Source organism: Schistocerca piceifrons, chromosome 2 (assembly GCF_021461385.2).
Source record: "Schistocerca piceifrons isolate TAMUIC-IGC-003096 chromosome 2, iqSchPice1.1, whole genome shotgun sequence".
Classification (NCBI taxonomy): domain Eukaryota; kingdom Metazoa; phylum Arthropoda; class Insecta; order Orthoptera; family Acrididae; genus Schistocerca; species Schistocerca piceifrons.
Genome location: NC_060139.1, coordinates 493,801,725 through 493,826,073, shown reverse-complemented (window position 1 = coordinate 493,826,073; position 24,349 = coordinate 493,801,725). Strand labels below are relative to the sequence as shown.

Here is a 24,349-nt window from a genome sequence, read left to right as displayed (position 1 = left end):
TTTTTTAGTTAATATATTGTTTAACACTGTGTAGAAAACATCTTTTTATATTGCTGTAAACGTCTTTTAGTTCTTAAATCGTTTAATTTTTTGTACTAAATGACTTTTTATATTTTTTGCAATGAATGTTAGATTTTTCGGATAATCCGACCTTTTTTTCGTTCCGACCATGGTCCCTGTCCCTAAGGTGACGGATTAGAGGGATTCTACTGTATTTTAATATCTTATGGACATTTCATCGAAGACTCAACAGTATATGTTGGATAAGGACAAACAGGATCCCCAGAAAGCTATCGGAATCCTATTCCTCCCATACGCAATCTTACTGTCAAAGCTACATGTCGCTTGAAGTTACGAAGAGTCCTCAACACTCACAGCTGGGGCAGCAGCTTTACAAAATCGCGAATCGTAACTGAGATGTGCAGCCTTTGAGAAAAACTTGTTAACATTGTTTCCACGATATTTTATTTGTTACACCGTAGGTAACGGAACGATTCTGTATTACAAAAGTATATTTGTGAGATTCTTCAGCTGTAGTACATCTTTGCTATATAGAAAAAGTGTCCCGAGTTCTACGAGAACGAATTGATATTTGTATTCCCGAAGACACCTGTTTAACGCCATAAAATAAAAACTTATTGATGTAGGGTTTTGTTATTTCATTCCCTCAAATATTACCTTCTTCAATGAAGTTAGCTTAGTTCACAAAATAATACTGTCACCAACACTATCGATAGGGTTTTATATTATAACAACCGTGCCAGCAATGACCACTCCATTATTCACTTTTACTGTCCATTTTAGTTTCAGTACAGCGTAAGGATAATTGGTTAAATACACTCCTGGAAATTGAAATAAGAACACCGTGAATTCATTGTCCCAGGAAGGGGAAACTTTATTGACACATTCCTGGGGTCAGATACATCACATGATCACACTGACAGAACCACAGGCACATAGACACAGGCAACAGAGCATGCACAATATCGGCACTAGTACAGTGTATATCCACCTTTCGCAGCAATGCAGGCTGCTATTCTCCCATGGAGACGATCGTAGAGATGCTGGATGTAGTCCTGTGGAACGGCTTGCCATGCCATTTCCACCTGGCGCCTCAGTTGGACCAGCGTTCGTGCTGGACGTGCAGACCGCGCGAGACGACGCTTCATCCAGTCCCAAACATGCTCAATGGGGGACAGATCCGGAGATCTTGCTGGCCAGGGTAGTTGACTTACACCTTCTAGAGCACGTTGGGTGGCACGGGATACATGCGGACGTGCATTGTCCTGTTGGAACAGCAAGTTCCCTTGCCGGTCTAGGAATGGTAGAACGATGGGTTCGATGACGGTTTGGATGTACCGTGCACTATTCAGTGTCCCCTCGACGATCACCAGTGGTGTACGGCCAGTGTAGGAGATCGCTCCCCACACCATGATGCCGGGTGTTGGCCCTGTGTGCCTCGGTCGTATGCAGTCCTGATTGTGGCGCTCACCTGCACGGCGCCAAACACGCATACGACCATCATTGGCACCAAGGCAGAAGCGACTCTCATCGCTGAAGACGACACGTCTCCATTCGTCCCTCCATTCACGCCTGTCGCGACACCACTGGAGGCGGGCTGCACGATGTTGGGGCGTGAGCGGAAGACGGCCTAACGGTGTGCGGGACCGTAGCCCAGCTTCATGGAGACGGTTGCGAAAGGCCCTCGCCGATACCCCAGGAGCAACAGTGTCCCTAATTTGCTGGGAAGTGGCAGTGCGGTCCCCTACGGCACTGCGTAGGATCCTACGGTCTTGGCGTGCATCCGTGCGTCGCTGCGGTCCGGTCCCAGGTCGACGGGCACGTGCACCTTCCGCCGACCACTGGCGACAACATCGATGTACTGTGGAGACCTCACGCCCCACGTGTTGAGCAATTCGGCGGTACGTCCACCTGGCCTCCCGCATGCCCACTATACGCCCTCGCTCAAAGTCCGTCAACTGCACATACGGTTCACGTCCACGCTGTCGCGGCATGCTACCAGTGTTAAAGACTGCGATGGAGCTCCGTATGCCACGGCAAACTGGCTGACACTGACGGCGGCGGTGCACAAATGCTGCGCAGCTAGCGCCATTCAACGGCCAACACCGCGGTTCCTGGTGTGTCCTCTGTGCCGTGCGTGTGATCATTGCTTGTACAGCCCTCTCGCAGTGTCCGGAGCAAGTATGGTGGGTCTGACACACCGGTGTCAATGTGTTCTTTTTTCCATTTCCAGGAGTGTATATTGTAAATCAGAGTACACAGAGGGTTAGCACACTTCGCGGAGCCTGCATGGATAGCAGTTGGATAGGTGACCATCCCAGTCTGTCGAGTGCTCTTGGTACGCGGGGTTCACTCAGTCCTTGTGAGGGCAACTGAGGATGTACTTGATTGAGAAGTAGTGGCTCTGGTCACGAAAACTGACAACGACTGGACCAGCGGTGTGCTGACCACATGCCCCTCCACATCCATGTCCAGTGACGCCTAGGGGCTTAGGATGCCACGGCGAGCGGTCGGTACCGTTGGGCCTTCAAAACCTGTTCAGACGGAGTATCGCACTTCAGAATAGCAACATTGTTTTGTTGACGTCATCAGAGGAAAATCACTAGTATAAGTTATCAACTATGCTCTGGAAATCATCGACATGGTTCTCTGCAATAGCTACATCGAGCATGAAAGCTGACGTAAAACAAATATTGATTTGTTAACTTCCTATATTGACAGAAAAAGTATCAAGAGATAAGTGATTAATATCAGAGTGAATTTCCAAAGAGCTGTAAACAAAAAGAAAACATGGTTGCTTGTAAACTAGTAATAGAACACATACAGGAATCATTGAGCTATTTCTCAACACGTTCACTATCATAAATGTAACACTCCTCGTTCTTTCGAAGCATCTTTTGGTATTCCTGTGTCGTAGAAGTATAGTGCCTGGAATTGGAGTCAGCGTCTGCCATCTGCATGCGTGTTATCGCCACTGGAAGATATTGCCCAGAAGGCCGGGAAAAAAAATGGGAATCGAAGGGAGTAAGCAGGGTTAAAAGAATTAATAATACGAGTATAACGCTTGTATATCATGTGTCACCCATTGGCCCATATGTGAGTGAGCGTTTTCGTTTAGTAGCACAATAGTCCAATGTACTTCAGCGGCTATACTGAGCAAGCCAGCCTCCGGTGTGGGTTGTGAGTACTTCTGGAATCACTATCTTTCCTCACCTTCGTTGTTCCATTTGCTTATGCTAAGAGCGAAGAAAGTAAGAAAATAAGGATGTGGGACCTTCATAAGTTGAAAGAACGAGTGTCTGTTGAGAGTTTCAGAGGCAGTATTAGGAACAATTGACTGAATCAGGGGAAACGATTACGGTAGAAGACCAACGGATATCTTTAAGAGATGAAACAGTGAAGACAACAGGGGACCAACTAGGGGAAAAGACAAGGCCAGTAGAAATCCCTGGACAACAGAGGAGATATTGAAATTAATTGATGAAAGTTGAAAATATAAAAATGCAGCAAATGAAGCAGGCGAAATGGAATACAAACGTTTAAGAAATGAGACTGACAGAAAGTGCAAAATGACTAAGCAGGAATGGTTAGAGGACAAATGTAAGGATTTAGAATCATAAGGGAAAGAAAGATACTGTCTGCAGGAAAATGAAAGAGGCCATTGGAGAAAAATAGAAGCAGCTGTATGAATATGAAGAGCTCAGATGGAAAACCAGTCCGAAACAAAGAAGGGGAAGCTGAATGGTGGAAGGAGTATATAGAGGGTCTGTACAAGAGAGAGATGAACGTGAAAGCAATATCATAGAACTAGAAGAGGACGTAGATACAGATGAGATGGGAGGTACGAAACTGCGAGAAGAATTTGATAGGGCACTGAGGGACCTCAGTCGAAACAAGGCTCCTAGACTAGACGAAATTCCATCCAAACTACTAATAGGCGTGGGAGAGCCAGGCACAACAAAGCTCTTCCATTTGTTGTCCAGGATGTATGGGATAGCCGAAATACCCTCAGACTTCAAGAAAAATATAATAATTCCAGTTCCAAAGAAAGCTGACAAGTGTAAATATTATCAAACTATCACTTTTATACACCGTGGTTGCAAAATACTGATACGAATTATTTACAGAAAAATGGAAAAAAACTCGTAGGGGCCGACCTCGGTAAAGATCAGTTTGGTTTTCTGGGAATTGTAGGAACACGTGAGGCAATACTGACCCTATGAATTATTCTAGAAAATAGGTTAAAGAAAGGCAAACCTACGTTTATAGCCTTTGTAGAAAGTTCTTGACAATGCTAATAGTAAGGCTCTCGTTGAAATACTGAAGGTAGCAGCGATAAAATACAGGGAACGAAAGGCTATTTACAGTTTATACAGAAACAAGATGGCGGTTATAAGAGTTGAAAGACATGTAAGTGAAGCAGTGGTTGAGAAAGGAGTGAGACAGGACTGCAGCCTATCCCTGATGTTATGCAACCTGTATATTGAGCGAGCGGCATACCAAGTCAAAGAAAAATTCAGAGAAGGAATTACAGTTCAGGGAGCAGAAATATGCGCTTTGTATTTTGCCTATGACATTGCTGTTCTCTGAGAGAAAGCAAAGGACTCGGAAGTGCAGATGAACGGAATGCATTTTACTATTCGGGTAGTAAAATGAAGTAGAGGGGATACAAAATGTAGATTGGAAATGGCAAGAAAAGAGTTTCTGAAGAAGGGAAATTTGTTAACACCGAATATAAATTTAAGTGTTAGGAAGCCTTTTCTGAAGGTATTTGCCTGGAGTGTAGTCTTGTACGGAAGCGAAACATGGACTGTAAGAAGTTAAGGCAAGAAGAGTATAAAAGCTTTTGAAATGTAGTTCTAGAGAAGAATACTGAAAATTAGACGGGGTTGGTTGTATTGCAGGGGAACGGGATACAATTGCAGACGGAGACCAAGAGACGAGTGCAGTAAGCAGGTTCAAATGGATGTGGGTTGCAATAGAGATTCGAAGATGACGAGGTTGCACAGGATAGGTCAGTGTGGAGAGCCTTATCAAACCAGTCTTCGGACTGCTGACCGCAACAGTAGCAACAACACATGTGAATAATAATTGTCGGTAATCGTCTCTATGGGCTCTAATTTCTTTCATTTTCTAGTAGTGGTCATTCCACCAGACGTATTTGGTAGGAAATAATATGTTACCTGATTCTTCTTTGAACGTACGACGTCCGATAAAATATAAATTGTAGGTTTTAAATTATGTTATTATCATTGTAAATTATTATAAAGATAGATTATTAGTAATTGAATGTTATATTAGACTGTACTGCAGGTTCGACCTTTAGCTTAATACCGCTGACATGCGAGGGTATATATTATACATGAGAAAATCGAATCGTGTGAAACAAGCGCTGGGAGACAGAGTCGCTCCAGCGATCTAAGATCATCTTTGACAAGGATTATAGTTAATATAACAACGAAAAATTAATCATTCCAAGAATTATATATATTTACGACGAAATAAAAATGGATATTTCAATAAGCTCTCGGAACGTCAACAGTAAACGTCTCCGTGGTGCACGCCGCCTCTCTTACAGCATCTGTCAATGGAATTTGTTGAGTATATTCCGTAAAACAGTCACACCAGCTAAACGATCCTGTGAAAAAACACGCTGTTGTTCGTTGCAGCTTCCCTGTCTCTTCAATCATTCTAACGTGGCAAGGGTCACATCGGTACTCAACAATAGGTCGAACAAGTGTTTTGTCAGCCACGTCTTTTGAGGAGGAGTTACATTTAATTGAGATTCTTCCAATGAATCTCAACGTGGCGTCTGAAAACTGTAGACTTTTATATGATCCCAAAATTGACGGGCGTATTCCTCCTGCTGAATAAGACACCTCTCGAGGTCCCTCGGCTGCGTTGACGAGCGGAATACCTACAGACAAAGTTTTAGATAGTTGTTATTGCACAGGTGCCAAAGAGAGAGTGGGCTACGGGGTCGCTACGTTGACTGTACAGCTATTTACACCACCTCTCGAGGTCTCCCGAGCTTTCACTGGCGCCCGTCCACGAACGTAATTACAGAAAGGTAGTACTTAAGCTAAGGTCACATAACAGTGAACTAGTGGTTCAAGAGTGTAGAATGCAATCCGTTGTCTGCGTTTTTCTCTTCGCTCAAGCTATATCTGATAATGTCTTAAGGAGAAGTTTCTTATGGACAACAATTATGTGAGCATCACTTCGTAGCTATATGAATGACAAGAACAAACAGGCAGGCAACACTGCTGTGAAACGATAACTCTGGTTCAGTTGACTATTGATTTGGAGATCATCGGCAGTCCCACAACTGGTTCTTGAAGACGTCATCGTGCAGGATCCCCTGCTCAATTCACTGCACTTAAAATGGACATCAAATCCTACGTAAAAAGAAAACGAGCTGCAGATGCTTGTGTTACCTGAGGCAGCTTGTAGACCCTAATGTTTTGGTCGAAGATGAACTAAAAAAGTTTGGCACAGAGCAATTATAGAACCTAACACAAGGTAACGAACGGAAGTTGGGTGTCTAAAAGGTGTCAGATATGACGGTCCTGTATCCCTGAAAGACAGTTCTATGGCCTACAGCTATAAAGCAAAAAACCGTACGAACAATGCACAATGCACCCAATTCTTTGCCTGTCCCATTCATGAAAGAAACGCAGGAGAAATGACGGACCTTATGCCTTGGTTGCCGTCCTAATATCTCTTACCGTGCTATTATGCCCTTAATTACTGGCTTTTAGTCGGAAAGCAAAAAAAAAAAAAAAAAAAAAACTGCAAGTACTGAAGTTCTCTTTTGACTATTTACTTTCCTAGGAAATTAATAGATAATGATAACATACGTTGGAATAGTTTTCCACGAAATTGTCTGTGATACACGTACATTTTTCTGACTCTGGGAACAAGCTTATTTATTTCAATTTCGTAGAAATATTTTCTTTCTACCACTTTATCACTGCATTTTGAACATCATCAAGTAGACTGTGTAGTGGTTAAAATATTTGACTTGCATTTGGGGGAAGCGGGTTTCAGAGCCTCTTCGGACAATCAACTTTAAGTGTCCCAGTGTTTATAAAATTCGCTTAGGCAAGTAATGCTGGAACGGTTCCATTGAAAAGTCTAAATCAGATTTCATACCCCATCCTACCTCAAATCGAGCTTTAACTCCGTCTCTGACATTTCGTAGACGCAGCGTTATACACTAATCCTCCTTTCTTCTTTCCTCATGTAATTGGTAGTAATTTATGAAAGTCCTTCCACCCACGCAGTCATTAAACAATCGATTGAAAATTACTTGATGCGACATCTGGACCGTCGATGAATGTGCTGAACCTCCACTAGAAGTCCTGCAATAGTTCCCGTTTGCCACACGCAGTGTTCACACGGTGAGCGCACAGTAGGTAACAAACACGCAGTTTTGTCAGGGTTTTAAAGTGCTTGCCAGCTCTGTTGGAGGTATGCGAAACGATGTAATCCTTTTCTGTAGTAACAACTGCTGGATGTGAATTTTCATCTCGTGATCGAAGTTTCTATTTTTTCTCTTTGCTGACGAGTAAGAGTAGCCTCATTTCATCTAATATTTCCAGGTGTTTTATAGCCTGCTCGTATAGCTTTACGAGCTAGAATCATATAGAAATGTTCCTATCAGTGGAGGGAACGAATGCAGACCTGTGTATTCAGTCAGGTCCTACTTTGAACGTACCTGCTGTATGCACAAATTTGCGGCGTTAGTCTCCTTTTATTTTACTCGACCACACACACGACATTTTCTGTGTGAGAGTTATGAATGACTGCAGTAAATTTCTCAGTGTAGCGACACAGTTCGAAGTTAGAAAACAATTGCGTAATAATATCCTACGACAAATAGTCCTTGGCAGTAGGAACAGTTTCATTTTGTTTATCTCACTGCAAAAAACTTTCATCATTAACATCGGTTTTCTGCTATGGTAGAAGCTCCTTTGCGTCACCACTTTTGACGATCCATCGCTTTCTTCCTATAGCTGCTGTATGTGATGCTGTCCACCATATCATCTACAATCTGAAATCGCTTCCTCCATGGCGTCAATTACCCTTCTATATACCCTTCAAAGATTGTTTTTAGAAGCCTCTTCTTCTTTCTTAATATGAGTTCTATCCAGTTTTCCCCTTCTTTTTAACACATTAAGAAATTGTTTCTGTTTTCCCATTCTTATCAGTGCCTCCTCATTTTCCAGCCTCACCTATCCAACTTATTATCTCCGTGACTTATTATCTCTGTTCTCCTCCTCGTCGGCATCCCAATAGTCTTCAGCCTTGCTATATATTTCTTCTTCTTTATCTACGTTTAAGCACAACAAAGATAAGCATTCCATTTGAAACACTTTATCACATTTCTCCTCATATCTTTGTTCGTATTGCTTCTGGAACTCTTTTACTTACGAAATGCATCTTTCACCGTGGGTACGATTTTAGTTCAAATGGTTCAAATGGCTCTAACCACTATGGAACTTAACATCTGAGGTCATCAGTCCCCTAGACTTAGAACTACGTAAACATAACTAACCTAAGGACATCACACACATCCATGCCCGAGGCAGGGTTCGAACCTACGACCGTAGCAGCAGCGCGGTTCCGAACTGAAGCGTTTAGAACTGCTCGTCCACAGCGGCCGGCTTTAGTTCATTCAGCATTATCTTTACCCTTTTATTTCCTCAAAATTGTATCACTTTTGTTTCCTTTGTATTGAATTTCATTCCGTAGCTCTTTCCTTTGGTGTCAGTAACATCTACCGGTTTTACAATTCTTATTCGTCCGCTAGAAGGATTATGTCTTCTGCATACCTGTAGCCTCTTTGTAGCAAGTTTGCATCACCATTTGTGAAGCGAATCTTGTGAGTAATTGAGTCAATGTGTTGCTAACCAGGTGTTTTTGTTTTACAGAGCGCCGGCAGCGAGCGATGGCGGCCGATGGCCATCTCGAACCCGTCGACGCGTCTTCGCGCGGCCAGGGCGATGCCTGCCTGGGTGGTAAGTTCACTGCCCTCACCACGCCAGCGCAGCGATCGAGTCTGCACATGACTACGACATCTACGTGGCATGGCGCATTTCAGAGTTAGCTCGAAATACCAGAGACACTTTGGCCTTAAAGCACGTGCTAAGGTTGTCTCTCAGTCAGGAGCCCCACAGCCGTACTGGTGAAGTCATCCAGGGAAAATTAACCGTTATCAGTTTTGAATTGTAAATACACTACTGGCCATTAAAATTGCTACACCAAGAAGAAATGCAGATGATAAACGGGTATTCATTGCACAAATATACTATACTAGAACTGACATGTGATTACATTTTCAAACAATTTGGGTGCATAGTTCCTGAGAAAACAGTACCCAGAACAACCACCTCTGGCCGTAATAACGGCCTTGATACGCCTGGGCATTGACTCAAACAGGTCTTGGATGGCGTGTACAGGTACAGCTGCCCATGCAGCTTCAACACGATACCACAGTTCATCAAGAGTAGTGATTGGCTTATTATGACGAGCCAGTTGTACGACCACCATTGACCAGACGTTTTCAGTTGGTGAGAGATCTGGAGAATGTGCTGGCCAGGGCAGCAGTCGAACATTTTCTGTATCCAGAAAGGCCCGTAGAGGAACTGCAACATGCGGTCGTGCATTATCCTACTGAAACGTAGGGTTACGCAGGAATCGAATGAAGGGTAGAGCCATGGGTCGTAACACATCTGAAATGCAACATCCACTGTTCGAAGTGCCGTCAGTGTGAACAAGAGGTGACCGAGACGTGTAACCAATGGCACCCCATACCACCACGGCGGGTGATATGCCAGTATGGCGATGACGAATACACGCTTCCAATGTGCATTCACCGCGATGTCGCCAAACATGGATGCGACCATTATGATGCTATAAACAGAACCTGGATTCATCCGAAAAAATGACGTTTTGCCATTCGTGCACCCAGGTTCGTCGTTGAGCACACCATCGCAGGCGCTCCTGTCTGTGATGCAGCGTCAAGGGTAACCGCAGCCATGGTCTCCGAGCTGATAGTCCATGCTGCTGCAAACGTCGTCGAACTGTTCGTGCGGATGGTTGTCGTCTTGCAAACGTCCCCATCTGTTGACTCAGGGATCGAGATGTGGCTGCACGATCCGTTACAGCCATGCGTATAAGATGCCTGTCATCTCGACTGCTAGTGATACGAGGCCGGAGGGGTGGCCGTGCGGTTCTAGGCGCTACAGCCTGGAGCCGAGTGACCGCTACGGTCCCAGGTACGAATCCTGCCTCGGGCATGGATGTGTGTGATGTCCTTAGCTTAGTTAGGTTTAATTACTTCTAAGTTCTAGGCGACTGATGACCTCAGAAGTTAAATCGCATGGTGCTCAGAACCATTTGAACCATTTTTAGTGATACGAGGCCGTTGGGATCCAGCACGGCGTTCCGTATTACCCTCCTGAACCCACCGATTCCATATTCCGCTAACAGTCATTGGATCTCGACCAACGCGAGCACCAATGTCGCGATAAGATAAACCGCAATCGCGATAGGCTACAATCCGACCTTTATCGAAGTCGGAAACGTGATAGTACGCATTTCTCCTCCTTATACGAGGCATCACAACAACGTTTCACCAGGCAACGCCGGTCGACGCCGGTCAACTGCTGTTTGTGTATGAGAAATCGGTTAGAAACTTTCCTCATGTCAGCACGTTGTAGGTGTCGCCACCGGCGCCAACCTTGTGTGAATGCTCTGAAAATCTAATCATTTGCATATCACAGTATCTTCTTCCCGTCGGTTAAATTTTGCGTTTGTAGCACGTCATCTGCGTGGTGTAGCAATTTTAATGGCTAGTAGTGTATTGATACGGTTTAGGACTGTATGCGCATTATTATGGAGAAATTTTAATGCGGTGTAAATAACATACCACTGACATAACATTGTTTTTTTTCTGTTTTAAAAATATTTTTATAGTAATTTTTCTTTGTTGAATCACATTTGATGTGTTACATATTGGCACAAGAGATTCATTTTGATGTTCTGTTCCATTCTCGTTTGCTGTGCATTGTGAACTAATGGAAATAAATAATTGGTTTATCTGAAATAAAAACGTGCGAGCACTACCCACTCTTCACCATGATTAACAGCTTTGCATATTATGCAACATTCCAGTCATAATTTGGGACACAATGGAAACACCATGACATTGAAACAACAACGTAATGTATTCCTGACTATATTAGCTAAATAAGAGTCGCCTAGTTATTTGAGAAGTTACAGGATATATATTTCACAAATAGAAGTCGATTGCACAATTACCTAACTTTTATTGAAAATTAAAAAAAAACATAATGGAATGTAACTGAAATGTTACTCTTGAGTAACAAATACGCAGAAAATTCACATCAAATACTGAAGCTAATTATGTGGGTCTTTGGCTGACATCGTTAGGTAGACTGAAAGGAGAAGAAAATCATCATCTGCACTACTCGCATTTTCAAATTACTAAGAGAAATAATCCCATGAACCCCACGCCCAAGATAAAGAAAGAACGAGTTAAATGCGAGTTTCTCAGAGTATAGGATTTGAAATATGAAACTAATGTCTCCTGCTACTAGCAAAAAGCGATAGTTACATCTTAGAACTGCACAGTTAGCACAGGACAATAGCCAAGAAGCGAGTGATAAGAATTCAAAGTTCTTTGTCTCAGCCCAATCTCCGTTGGAGAGGCGAGATCTTACTTGTAGCCAAGGCAACGATTGCGATTGTACAATAGAGGGGAACGCTGTAGCGATTTCCCTGACACCGTGTACAAATACGCATAAATAATTTATTACATTGGTACTCAGTTTGAACGACCTTTTACTATTGGAAGACGTAATACACACTGTGACTTTTGGGAAGCGGTGGGGCAGGGGGGGGGGGGCAATGGCACAGGATTGGACAGACAGAAATGCTGTCGAAATCGTTCGAAATTTCTCACGTTTCAGGATAACGAAAAGACGGGTTGCTTGTTGATATTTGTGCTCAGTAGATAGAACCCCTGCAGATGCGCTCAAGAGATTAACACTAGGAAACCGGAACGTCAGAATTCACCGAACAGGCCCTGGGTATCTACCCAAAGTAATACCCAGATCTGATAAAACCTTTGCAGCCGCTACTAGAGAGTAAAATCGGATTGTCCCCGAATCCGCTTCCTTGCGTGGGAATCTTTCATCTAAATCTTAACAGTTTGTACTGACAAACTTTTTAATGAAATAGATGTAAATGAACCGATGCAGGTCACATCAGATGTGGCTCGCATGTGATTCGGTGAGCCCTTGTAGTGAAAAGACGCAATTTTCGTCCGACAGTTATACAGTATGTGGATTTGTTGCATATTTTATTTCCCTGTCGTTTGCCTTCGATACAGAGTATGCTGTTATTCAAGTGTGGCTTCACAAGTGGATCGATAATTTGACTTGTATGCAGTATCTCATGCGACATTGTGTACACTGCTGTTGTACACGGCCCAGTGAAAATGAAATGTCGTGTGACGAGGGCCTCCCGTCGGGTAGACCGTTCGCCTGGTGCAAGTCTTTCGATTTGACGCCACTTCGGCGACTTGCGCGTCGATGGGGATGAAATGATGATGATTAGGACAACACAACACCCAGTCCCTGAGCGAAGAAAATCTCCGAACCAGCCGGAAATCGGACCCGGTCCCTTTGGATTGACAGTCCCGTTGAATTGAGATGACCACCTGTCAAAAGCCTAAATAACGTGCAGGAAGAGAGTGAGTGAGGTTCGAGGGTTCTAGAAGATTCCAGTACCAGTTGCTTTAGTTTTGTCGGTTGAGGATCCATCGCGCGAACAGCCCGATCGTGGTTGCCCCACAGAATCTCTATTGGGTTTCAATCCGGGAATTTTGGTGGTCGGGGATGTACGTAAACTCCACCTAGCGCTCTTAGAACCACGCACGAACACTTAGAGGGGTGTGACACCTTGCATTGTCCTGCTGGTGGAAGTCATCCTACCGAGGAAAAACAAACTGCGAGTAGGGGCGGACATGGTTCCCAAGGATAGATGCTTACTTGTTTTGATCCATTGTGCCTTCCACAGTAGCAGATCGCCAACAGAATGCGACAAAAACACGTCTCCGCTGTGTCCTTTCAGACGTTTCACGCCATAGAGGCCAACGGCCGTTGTCCGATGGAACATAAAACGCGGTTCATCTGTAAAGGTCAGTTGCGATAATGGCGTGAAAATTCCGGCCTTCGTCGTCGATGAACAGTAGTCAGCAGGGGCGGATGAACCAGTCACCTGCTGCGGAGGACTATACGCAGCAACGTTCGCTTGTTGGTAGCCCCTTGGTTCATCTGGGCGGTCAGTTGCTCAACTGTTGCACGTCTATTCGTCCGTACTCATCTCCGCAGGCGTCGTTGACCCCTATATCTATGGCCTGTGGTGCACCACAGTTGCTTCGTCGCCGGTTTTGGATAGCGCCATTTTGCAATGCGTGGTGTACTTTAACCACTGTGGCACATGAACAGTTTACAAACTTAGCCGTTTTGAAATGCTTCCACCATTGGCCCGAAAGCCAATGGTCATGGCCATTTGTAAGTCAGGTAAACCGCTCCGTTTCCGCATTACTACGACTACACCCACGTCCCCCCGAAACGCTAGGCATATCGTCCACTGCTAGTGCTGCCATCTGCTCTTTGAATGGTTATTGTACGTTGTCGTCGACCATAAACAGTGGTCACATTAATGTGACTGAACCATGTACGTGTGTTTGCTAATTACCTAGTAATCGAAACTGGCCAATCATACAGGAAATATATAGTATAAATACACCGCCTACGACAGACAATCTTTCCTTTTACGAAATATTTAGAGGCTGGGGTCCCGCACACAAGATTATGTCGGTTGTATGATCTTCACGTCTTCATCATCGTCATTTATCCCCATTAGGTCGGAGGAAGGCAAGGGCAAACCTCCTCCACTAGGACCTTGCCTAGTACGGCGGTGCGGGTCTCCCGCATCGTTCCCCTACGCTCTGTCGAGGAGTATGGGACTTCATCATCATCATCATCATCATCATCATGATCTTCACACTGGCACACAACGCAGTTGAAACCGAGCTAGCCTTGATGTACAGAGAAAATGAAGACGCCTCTGGGATTCAAATTAACTTCTCACATGATCTCAACTGAGGAAAGCACCGGCTTCGCACCTACGTAGTATATACTAAAACATTCTAAGCTGTTTCAAACAAACCAGCACTAGTATTATGCTTGGGACAAAATACATGAAGAGATCCCGCAACTTCAGAGAGCAAATGCTGAACCCATAAGAACAAGGTCATACAGCAGCTGGCTGTGGTGATTTCTTACCATGTAACTGGTGCTGTCGGTGTTTGGCCGCGCATAGCGAGTAAATACGGGATGTCTGTACACGACCAACATTGGGACGTTCTCCTCAAAGTAATGAAGAGGAAGACTGTGATTAGCTGTGAGGAGGTTCGCAGCAAGAGAAAAGCGCGTTCTTGTCGATAGCATCTCGCAGTGGTCGTCACTTCAGATGCAAGCTAACAGAATGAGGCTGGAGCGAGTAATGGGTTTGGGACTGCTGAGCTCTGGACTTTTATGACCTTGGACTTCCTGCACTTCGGTGAGCTTGCAAGCCTAAAAAAAGTAGAGCCTTTGCCAACTACTAGGAGCAGCAGAGACCAAATACTAACACAGAGAACTGACCACATATTTTGCTGACGGATGTCCCAACTGTTGACAGTCATTACCGTATCCTCGTGCCCATGCAAGTAAGAGGAAGAAGCTGCTTGATCTTAACGGCGTTTTTAACAGTTACCACTATTTTGAGCAAGTTAGCACCTTTTCTCCGAATTATCACAACCGAAATCCGATTTAGGATTTCAGTTCCTGAGTACTTCAATAATAAGTTTACGGTCCCCATCCTCTTGGAATTTTTAGCGAGGATTTACTTTGCGCCGGTCGGAGTGGCCTTGCGGTTCTAGGCGCTACAGTCTGGAACCGGGCGACCACTACGGTCGCAGGTTCGAATCCTGCCTTGGACATGGATGTGTGCGATGTCCTTAGGTTAGTTCTACATCTACATCTACATCTACATTTACACTCCGCAAACCACCCAACGGTGTGTGGCGGAGGGCACTTAACGTGCCACTGTCATTAACTTCCTTTTCTGTTCCAGTCGCGTATGGTTCGCGGGAAGAACGACTGTCTGAAAGCCTCCGTGCGCGCTCGAATCTCTCTAATTTTACATTCGTGATCTCCTCGGGAGGTATAAGTAGGGGGAAGCAATATATTCGATACCTCATCCAGAAACGCACCCTCTCGAAAACTAGCGAGTAAGCTACACCGCGATGCAGAGCGCCTCTGTTGCAGAGTCTGCCACTTGAGTTTGCTAAACATCTCCGTAACGCTATCACGGTTACCAAATAACCCTGTGACGAAACGCGCCGCTCTTCTTTGGATCTTCTCTATCTCCTCCGTCAACCCGATCTGGTACGGACCCCACACTGATGAGCAATACACAAGTATTGGTCGAACGAGTGTTTTGTAAGCCACCTCCTTTGTTGATGGACTACATTTTCTAAGGACTCTCCCAATGAATCTCAACCTGGTACCCGCCTTACCAACAATTAATTTTATGTGATCATTCCACTTCAAATCGTTCCGCACGCATACTCCCAGATATTTTACAGAAGTAACTGCTACCAGTGTTTGTTCCGCTATCATATAATCATACAATAAAGGATCCTTCTTTCTATGTATTCTTAATACATTACATTTACCTATGTTAAGGGTCAGTTGCCACTCCCTGCACCAAGTGCCTATCCGCTGCAGGTCTTCCTGCATTTCGCTACAATTTTCTAATGCTGCAACTTCTCTGTATACTACAGCATCATCCGCGAAAAGCCGTATGGAACTTCCGACACTGTCTACTAGGTCATTTATATATATTGTGAAAAGCAATGGTCCCATAACACTCCCCTGTGGCACGCCAGAGATTACTTTAACGTCTGTAGACGTGTCTCCATTGAGAACAACATGCTGTGTTCTGTTTGCTAAAAACTCTTCAATCCAGCCACACAGCTGGTCTGATATTCCGTAGGCTCTTACTTTGTTTATCAGGCGACAGTGCGGAACTGTATCGAACGCCTTCCGGAAGTCAAGGAAAATAGAATCTATCTGGGAGCCTGTATCTAATATTTTCTGGGTCTCAGGAACAAATAAAGCGAGTTGGGTCTCACACGATCGCTGTTTCCGGAATCCATGTTGATTCCTACAGAGTAGATTCTGGGTTTCCAAAAACGTCATGATACGCGAGCAAAAAACATGTTCTAAAATTCTACAACAGATCGATGTCATAGATATAGGTCTATAGTTTTGCGCATCTGCTCGACGACCCTTCTTGAAGACTGGGACTACCTGTGCTCTTTTCCAATCATTTGGGACCTTCCGCTCCTCTAGAGACTTGCGGTACACGGCTGTTAGAAGGGGGGCAAGTTCTTTCGCGTACTCTGTGTAGGATCGAATTGGTATCCCGTCAGGTCCAGTGGACTTTCCTCTGTTGAGTGATTTCAGTTGCTTTTCTATTCCTTGGACACTTATTTCGATGTCAGCCATTTTTTCGTTTTTGCGAGGATTTAGAGAAGGAACTGCAGTGCGGTCTTCCTCTGTGAAACAGCTTTGGAAAAAGGTGTTTAGCATTTCAGCTTTACGCGTGTCATCCTCTGTTTCAATGCCATCATCATCCCAGAGTGTCTGGATATGCTGTTTCGAGCATGAATTAGTTCTAAGTTCTAGGCGACTGATGACCTCAGAAGTTGAGTCGCATAGTGCTCAGAGCCATTTGAACCATTTATTTTGCAATCGAAATTTAGGGAATCTGAAATAGAATTAACAGCTCTAATAAGATTTCTCCCGCGCGTTGGTCTGTAGGAAAGGGAATGTAATCGCTAATTAGACGGGTGTATTTTAAATTGTTAAGTTACGCTCTATTTGTTACACTCCTTGCTTGGGTGCACACATGTGCGTCCCTATATGTGCCGAGTCTGGGAAGGGCCGTTGTGTTACACCATTTTGCAACACAATACTGTCAACAAAGCTTATTTTTTACTGTTTACAAAGCTCGGCAAAAATTCTATTTGTTGTTATAAGTTCGCACCAAGCGACATCTGACACAAGAGACTGGACAAATGCTCACTGCTGCCCAGAGACTTTCACAGTGAGATGTCGAGTACTGAAATTGTGTTACGTGGTCAGACGAATCTCAGTTCAGGGTTTCATTTGTCTTGAAAGCTTTCTGAGTGGATTCCTTCTTAGCAGTAATGCCCTCGAAGAAGCCGTGTAATGTTCTACGACATTTTAATTATACACATTATAGATGTGACACATACTTTACATGACTATGATCACATCGAGGTGTTGAAGTATACTGTTTACCCATAATCTTAATGAAGACCGTAAAATTAGCAGCTCTTTTATTGTCATTTAACGAGATACCGTATTTCATATGTCTGCGCTACCAGACTACATGAGGAAACTTTATTACTTGTGGGTATCACTCTTCTTGACAGTGGATAAGAAAGGAAAAAGTTTATCTTGGTGCAAATAAATGCCAAAAATTTTCGAGCTGACACATCTCAATAAGTAGTTTTCTTCAAGCGACGTGGCGTGTCTTTACTCTTGTGATGCTTCGAGTTTATTGTAAAACGAAAATAGTGTTCGAAGGTATGGAAGTATCTGTTTCAGTTTGAAATAGGAGGTCGCCTTTGGTTACTATTATTACCATAATTATGTTTTCCATATTAATGATGTTCAACCATCAGAAAACACCCAGCAGGAGAGTAGGAGAAACAGGATAAATCATCCATTCATGTGGGACTCGATAGTACTTTGGTCTAATCTCAACAACTTGCTGGCACACCACTTAAAAATTCGTGTACCCTATTTAGTCGCAGTAGTTGGTTGACACAGGAAAGAAAGTCGTGGCGGGCCACATGGAGCCAGTCGGAAGTTGATGGCTCAAAGAAATGTCTTCAGGGCTCTGGAGAACCTTTCCTGTAGCCCACACCTTGTCTGATGCGACTTCATCTTCTTTCTGTAAGTGGAACTCCACTGATATAGTTGCTGACATTTCAGTGCAACCGTTCAGCGAGATTTCCCCAGCAAACTGTCGGAAAGCACTTGAAAAAATCGGTCTGACGGTATTTTAAAAGGATCGAAAGAGGTAGACACCGAGTTCGTCCACATCACGTTTTAGATTTGTTGAATGTACGCTATCGAGAAAATTTTATTTTCTGCGCGTTTAAAACGAGTCCAGTAATTAAGCACGGAGATTTAAAACGAAGCTTTATCGCAGTGCAGTTGCCTGTGACAGGATTAATTTATTGCTTTTGACGGTTGGGTTTAATCACGGTGGAAGAGCCGCGTGCGTTTTGCGTCTCTGTACATTGTTTTCGCCTCAAATATGTTTTCATTTGTGTTTTTCAGACGTGCATATTGCGTATTTTATATTTCATGTTATCTGAAATACGCATTTGAATGTTTAGAGTTAAAGTTGTGTATTTTCAGTGCCACTACATTGCAATGAAACAATAATTATTTCATTTCACTTCACTGTTTATAGCTGACCACAAAAATATCGCTAGCGCACATTGTTTAAAGTAATTTCCAAACATTTTTGTTTCTTCTACGTAGTTCGATAACATTGAAAAGAAAGATAGTATCATTACATCACGATGGGTATGAAACGAAAACAGAAATTAAGAAGTAAGGTTACACTTAGATGTAATACTTCCAATTTACTGTCGAAGCTATTTTTTCTGCAGTTCAGTATCGGTGAGTGAACTAACTAATCTCATCACTATGTACTAATGGTGTGCCTAATTTCTAGAGTATTCTTGACCTGCTGTCTCGAAACATGTTTTACTAAAGCTCCTCATATTGTGGTTGGATAACAGTATTTTAAACATGGAAAACTGAACAACAATCAGTATTTTTGGAACATCTGGACATCCGCCAGCATGCCACTGTTTCACCCATCTGTCTACCGTTCTTCGCACTGTTGTCGATCGCTCCGGGTTTTATTATTGGCAGTTTGTGTTCCATATTGTACACATGTTATAGGGATTTTAACTGCATCATGTGAGTGCGTTTACGAATCAGCTGAACACATCAGATATAACATTAATAGTTACTACACAAACAGCTCTGTTCATGAGCATGGAACAAGATCAAGACTGAACTTACAAGAGAGAATAAACATTTAACATAAAACATTTTCTACCAACGATTAAAACTGTGCAATAAATTGTCCGCGGAGATTAAGGAGTATAATAAAGAAAATTATTTAAAAAGGTACTTAAAAATTCCCTGTCCAGCAATGCATTACTTACAGTGATGGATTATACAGGTAATACGGAGTAGGCGTATGGTAAAAATGTAACACAAATAAATAATAATAACGATAATGAATCATCTATTATTTCACGTAACACTTTCACACCGTTTTTTTCTGGAATAATTTGCTCCCAAAGCTATGCTATGTATAATACTGACACTTTATCAACTTCCTGCACTCGACACCTTGGTCACTCCTTATAGAGGTATGCTGACTCAGTTTTTAAGGCTAGCAAATGGGAAGGAAGTTGCGGCACACAAAATGGGAATCAAACATCGTCGCTATGGACCTCACGTCAGCTATTAGTGTCAGTAGTGTTCATTATGAAACTGTGTGTTTATAGTGTTTGTAGTGTATGTACTGACTGATAGTGAGAAGTGAATGAACAGTGTAACACTGTGCAAAATAGTATTGGACACTAGGGATACACCAAATGTGGCATCACAGATTTTGTATTAGGGTGGGTGGAAGCTCCAATCGACGTCCGGCCACCCTGATGTAGGTTTTTCGTGGTTTCCGTGAATTACTTCAGGCAAATGCCGGGATGATTCTACTACGATGCCACGGCCAACTACCTGTCCCATTCTTGACAAACTATACCTGTAGGTCTGTAAATGTCTGTGCATGTGAATTACGTTATTTTTGTTGTTCTTAAACCGTAATATTGTTCTTGTAAATTTGACCTACGGATGAATAAAACTACTACTACTACTAATACTCATACAACAACAACAGTTACTAGTACTACAACATTATGCAACAGTACAGGTCCTATTGTTGTTGTTTTCTGTTCAAGACTGGTTTGATGCAACACTCCATGCTACCCTATGCTGTGCAAGCCTCTTCAGCTCCAAGTAACTACTGCAACTTACATCCATCTGAATCTGCTTACTAATACTTTACGATTTTTACCCCCCCACAGTTCTCTCCAATACTACATTGATGTCTTAGAATGTGTCCTGTCAACAGATTACTTCTTCTAATCAGGTTGTGACACAAATTTCCTTTCTCCCCAGTTCTATTCTTCTGTACCACCACATTTCAAAAGTTTCTATTCTCTTCTTGTCTAAACTGTCTATCAACCATGTTTCACTTCCATACATGGCTGCACGCAAATAGTTTCAGAAAAGACTTCCTGGGAATTAAATCGATATGAGATGTTGTTAATTTTCTCTTCTTCACGAACGCTTTGCTTGCCATCTCCAGTCTATATTTTACATCCTCTCTACTTCAGCCATCATCAGCTATTTTTCTGCCCAAATAACAAAACTCGTCTACTAACTTAAGTGTCTCGTTTCATAATCTAATTCACTCAGCATCACCTGATTTAATTCGACATTACATTATCCTTGTTTTTATTTTGTTGATATTTACTTTATATCCTCCTTTCAAGACACTGTCCATTCCGTTCAACTGCTTAGTTCTCTGCTGTCTCTGACAAAATTACAGTGTCATAGGCAAGTCTCAAAGTTTTTGTTTCTTCTCCTTGAACTTTAATTCTTGCTCCTTTACTGCTTGCTCAATGTACAGATTGAACGACATCGGCGAATAGGCTACAACGCTCACTCTGTTCTCAACCACTGCTCCCTTTCACGTCCCTCGATTCTTATGACTACTGTCTGGTTTCTGTATAAGTTGCAAATAGCCTTTCAATCCTTGTATTGTGTCTGTGCTAGCTCTAGAATTTCACAGAAAGTATTCCCGTCAACATTGTCAGAAACCTTCTCTAACTATGCAAATGCTGTAAACGTGGGTTTGCCTTTCCCTAACCTCTCTTCCAAGATAAGTCGAAGGGTCAATATTGCCTCATGCAGCATAATATAGAGGATGGCAGTGAGTACATTCCATTTTGACATTTACTAAAGGTTCTTTCTGTTCCATTTATGGGTGACGACTGGTTACTGGCATACTGTAGAGAAATATGGCGTACGGCTATAACCAGCCAAAAATAAAGGCATAAAAAAATTAATGGTTTTCGCTTTGAATATATACCCCAGCCTGCACGTTTTTCTGTTCTAGCACCAAGCGACTGCCATGTGTTTAGCCCCTCAAGGACGCACCAGTTACCAAGAAGTTTCAGGGAGGGAAAAGTGAAAAAAGTGGCACAATGCTGGTCAACACAACCTCTCGTTACGTGAAATCTGAGAATTAGCTAATGTTAACACACTTGCAATGAACGCATCAGAGTTTATAAAAGTGATACCATCCTTTTATCCCCGTTGCACATGTTGCATGCATATAAAGGTTAGGAAAGAATTTTGTGTTTCGTAATCTGTGAAAATTTACTGGTGTTGAATGAAATGATTCAGTAGAATATTCTAAGATTTTACTTTTTCTTTTAAATTTATTAATAGCTTTTGGGCATCACACGTACAGCTATCCTCCGTATGATTTTGTTACATTTAAGTCTGTAGCAGACTGAAACCGTTAAGCAACAACAATTAATAATTACATTCATTTAACCTGAAATTAAATTGAAAATATAAGAAAATTAAAATACTTAAATTAGTAAAAATGGAGTGTTTATAATAGAAGTCGTACCTAGTACAGTATGAAAAAGAGCGCATTTGCTGTTTTCTTATTTGTCACTCTTATTTACAAAGTTTTAGGTCACTAAAAGGGTTTAAGGGGCTCCGGAACGCCCTATACTTGCAATGTTAAAATAACGCTTATAAATTACATCTTTCCTCACAAAGTATTTGATGTAGGAAGTTGAACTTTTTACAGATTATTTATTGGAATATGGGCTACCACTTAACATAGGGATTTTACCAAATTTTTGTTCAGTTATTAAAGATGATTTTTTTTCAATTGTAATGAAAATTCACAACATTTTTTTGCAATTTTTTATTTATATATTCAAAAATATACAGTTTTTTTTGAAAAAGGCTGTGTTAAATTATGCAGAAGGTACTGTGTAACATTTACTGAAAGTTTGAAACAAATATGTTTGGAAGATCCTTAGAAAACATGTAATTAGTATGAGAAAACAAAAGTTTTGAGAATCGAGCGACAAAGATTGGATTAACTTTTTAGTGCATTCCAGGTCCATAGGATGGATTATCTTCATCCTCTGCAAACTCCTCCTCCAGCTTCCTCTTGTTCCTCCTCCTGTTTACTCTTGCTTGTATTTCTAGACTCTTTACAGCCCTGTCTGCAGCCCGAAGGCGTTCCTTGTCTAAAGCAAGCATCGCTCGTTGTTGTGTTCGTAGATTTTGCTACCATTTTCTTCAGTTGCAGTTACTGCAACACTGTTCCAAAAGGTGGTCATGTATGAACACTTATCACATTTCAGTTGTATTTCACTAGCAAGTCCTACGTGCTTTATTATGGAGAGTTCCAGACCAACTTCACTACAATGAATACATCTTACACAGTTTGAAAATATTCCTTTGAGAACCGACATATCAAATATTTCATTCACATCCGATTCGCCCATAAAACATTCATAGTTTTCCCTCATTGAACTAAGCTTCTTCTGTGAAGTATTTTCTTTCCCACTTTGACTGCTATGGGCAGGTGTACTTGAGAGGTTAGGTTCACTCACTTGGTTATCGTCTTTATTGTTTACAGTAATAACACATACCTTTGGCTTTCCAACATTTCTCCTTTTCTTAAAAGCCTTCAGAGGATTTCTAATAACTTTACTTTTACTCATTATTATACTTCAACAAAACAGAGACTCAAGAAACAGAATTAATTACGAATATTTTCGAGATAACGACAGAGTAAATAAACATGAAACAATCGACAATCACACCAGCGATATATATTGAACCATCACAGGTTAGCCACAACACATACTTTATCTCACATCACTAAAATGTACCTGATGAACACGGACATTAATAATAACACCATTTGACAGCAGTTTAACAGCGCCACAGTGGGTCACGCCCATGTAGAACACATTTAAAAAAAAAATTTAAAAATAGTTGTAATCTTCGGAATTGAATAAATTATATATCTATTAAAAGGTAATAGTCTGCAGATTCAGAAAACGCAAAAAAGTAAAAATTGAACTTTTCATGATTTTGAGCCTTTCCGGAGCCCCTTAAATGTTCGTGGTAATGTAATGCCAGAGTAAATCGCGAGCTGGAATAGTATCGTGGTTTCCTGCTGTCTACTGTCACAGCCGAAGCAAATGCGATTAACATCTTCCTGATTGCCGCGTTCACGTAGAGGAAGTGCGACCTTCCGAGTCGGTAGAGATGCTGCCGAAATCTCCTATGATTTAACCGAAAGGTACGCCAGTGTCACATTGTTTGCCTCTTTCAACAGTATTTTTCTATCGTTACCGAATTTATAACAAATCAGTATGCTTAGCAGCTTTGAAGATTACGTTTTAACGTCCCGTCGACGGCGAAGTCATTTAAAAACGGATGACAAATTCGGATGTGAAGAAAGTCGACGGCACCATTTTCTGCCTTTAACGATTTAGGGAAACTACTGAAAAATGTGGCAGGTCGGACAGAAAAATAAACCCCGATCCTGCCGAATGTGACTCCAGTGCCTTAATGACTGCCCCACTTCTCACGGTCAGAGCTTTGAAAACGCTCTATGTTTAATATTTGTAGTTGCAAAATGTCATGAGTCAGTGAGAAACGTAGGTAGCTTAATTAAAACGTACAAATGCGACAAACTTGTTGTTGATGCTTGATTTGATTTTTTTATACTTTCATTAGGTCAGTGAGGGGGCCAGTAATTCAGTTATCGTTGGGTACGCGAAAGGGCCAAGAGACTGGCGGTGGCTGCTGGCAGAGAGAGAGAGAGAGAGAGAGAGAGAGAGAGAGAGAGAGAGAGAGGAAGAAGGAAAGAGACAGACAGACAGAGAGAGGAGGGAGAGAGGCGACTCGACAAAGATTACCGATTAATTGTTTGACGTGAAAGATTT

The 24,349-nt window shown here is 42.4% G+C and overlaps 1 protein-coding gene across 1 annotated transcript in view; it reads left to right on the top strand.

Moving 5' to 3' along the window:
* The window catches only part of LOC124775510 (E3 ubiquitin-protein ligase lubel), a 488,311-nt gene that overhangs the window by 115,426 nt on the left and 348,536 nt on the right, over positions 1-24,349 (top strand). Inside the window, exon 2 of the mRNA XM_047250342.1 lies at positions 8,958-9,044. Coding sequence (XP_047106298.1) covers positions 8,958-9,044 — 87 coding nt within the window. The remainder of the gene's footprint in view (positions 1-8,957; positions 9,045-24,349) is intronic.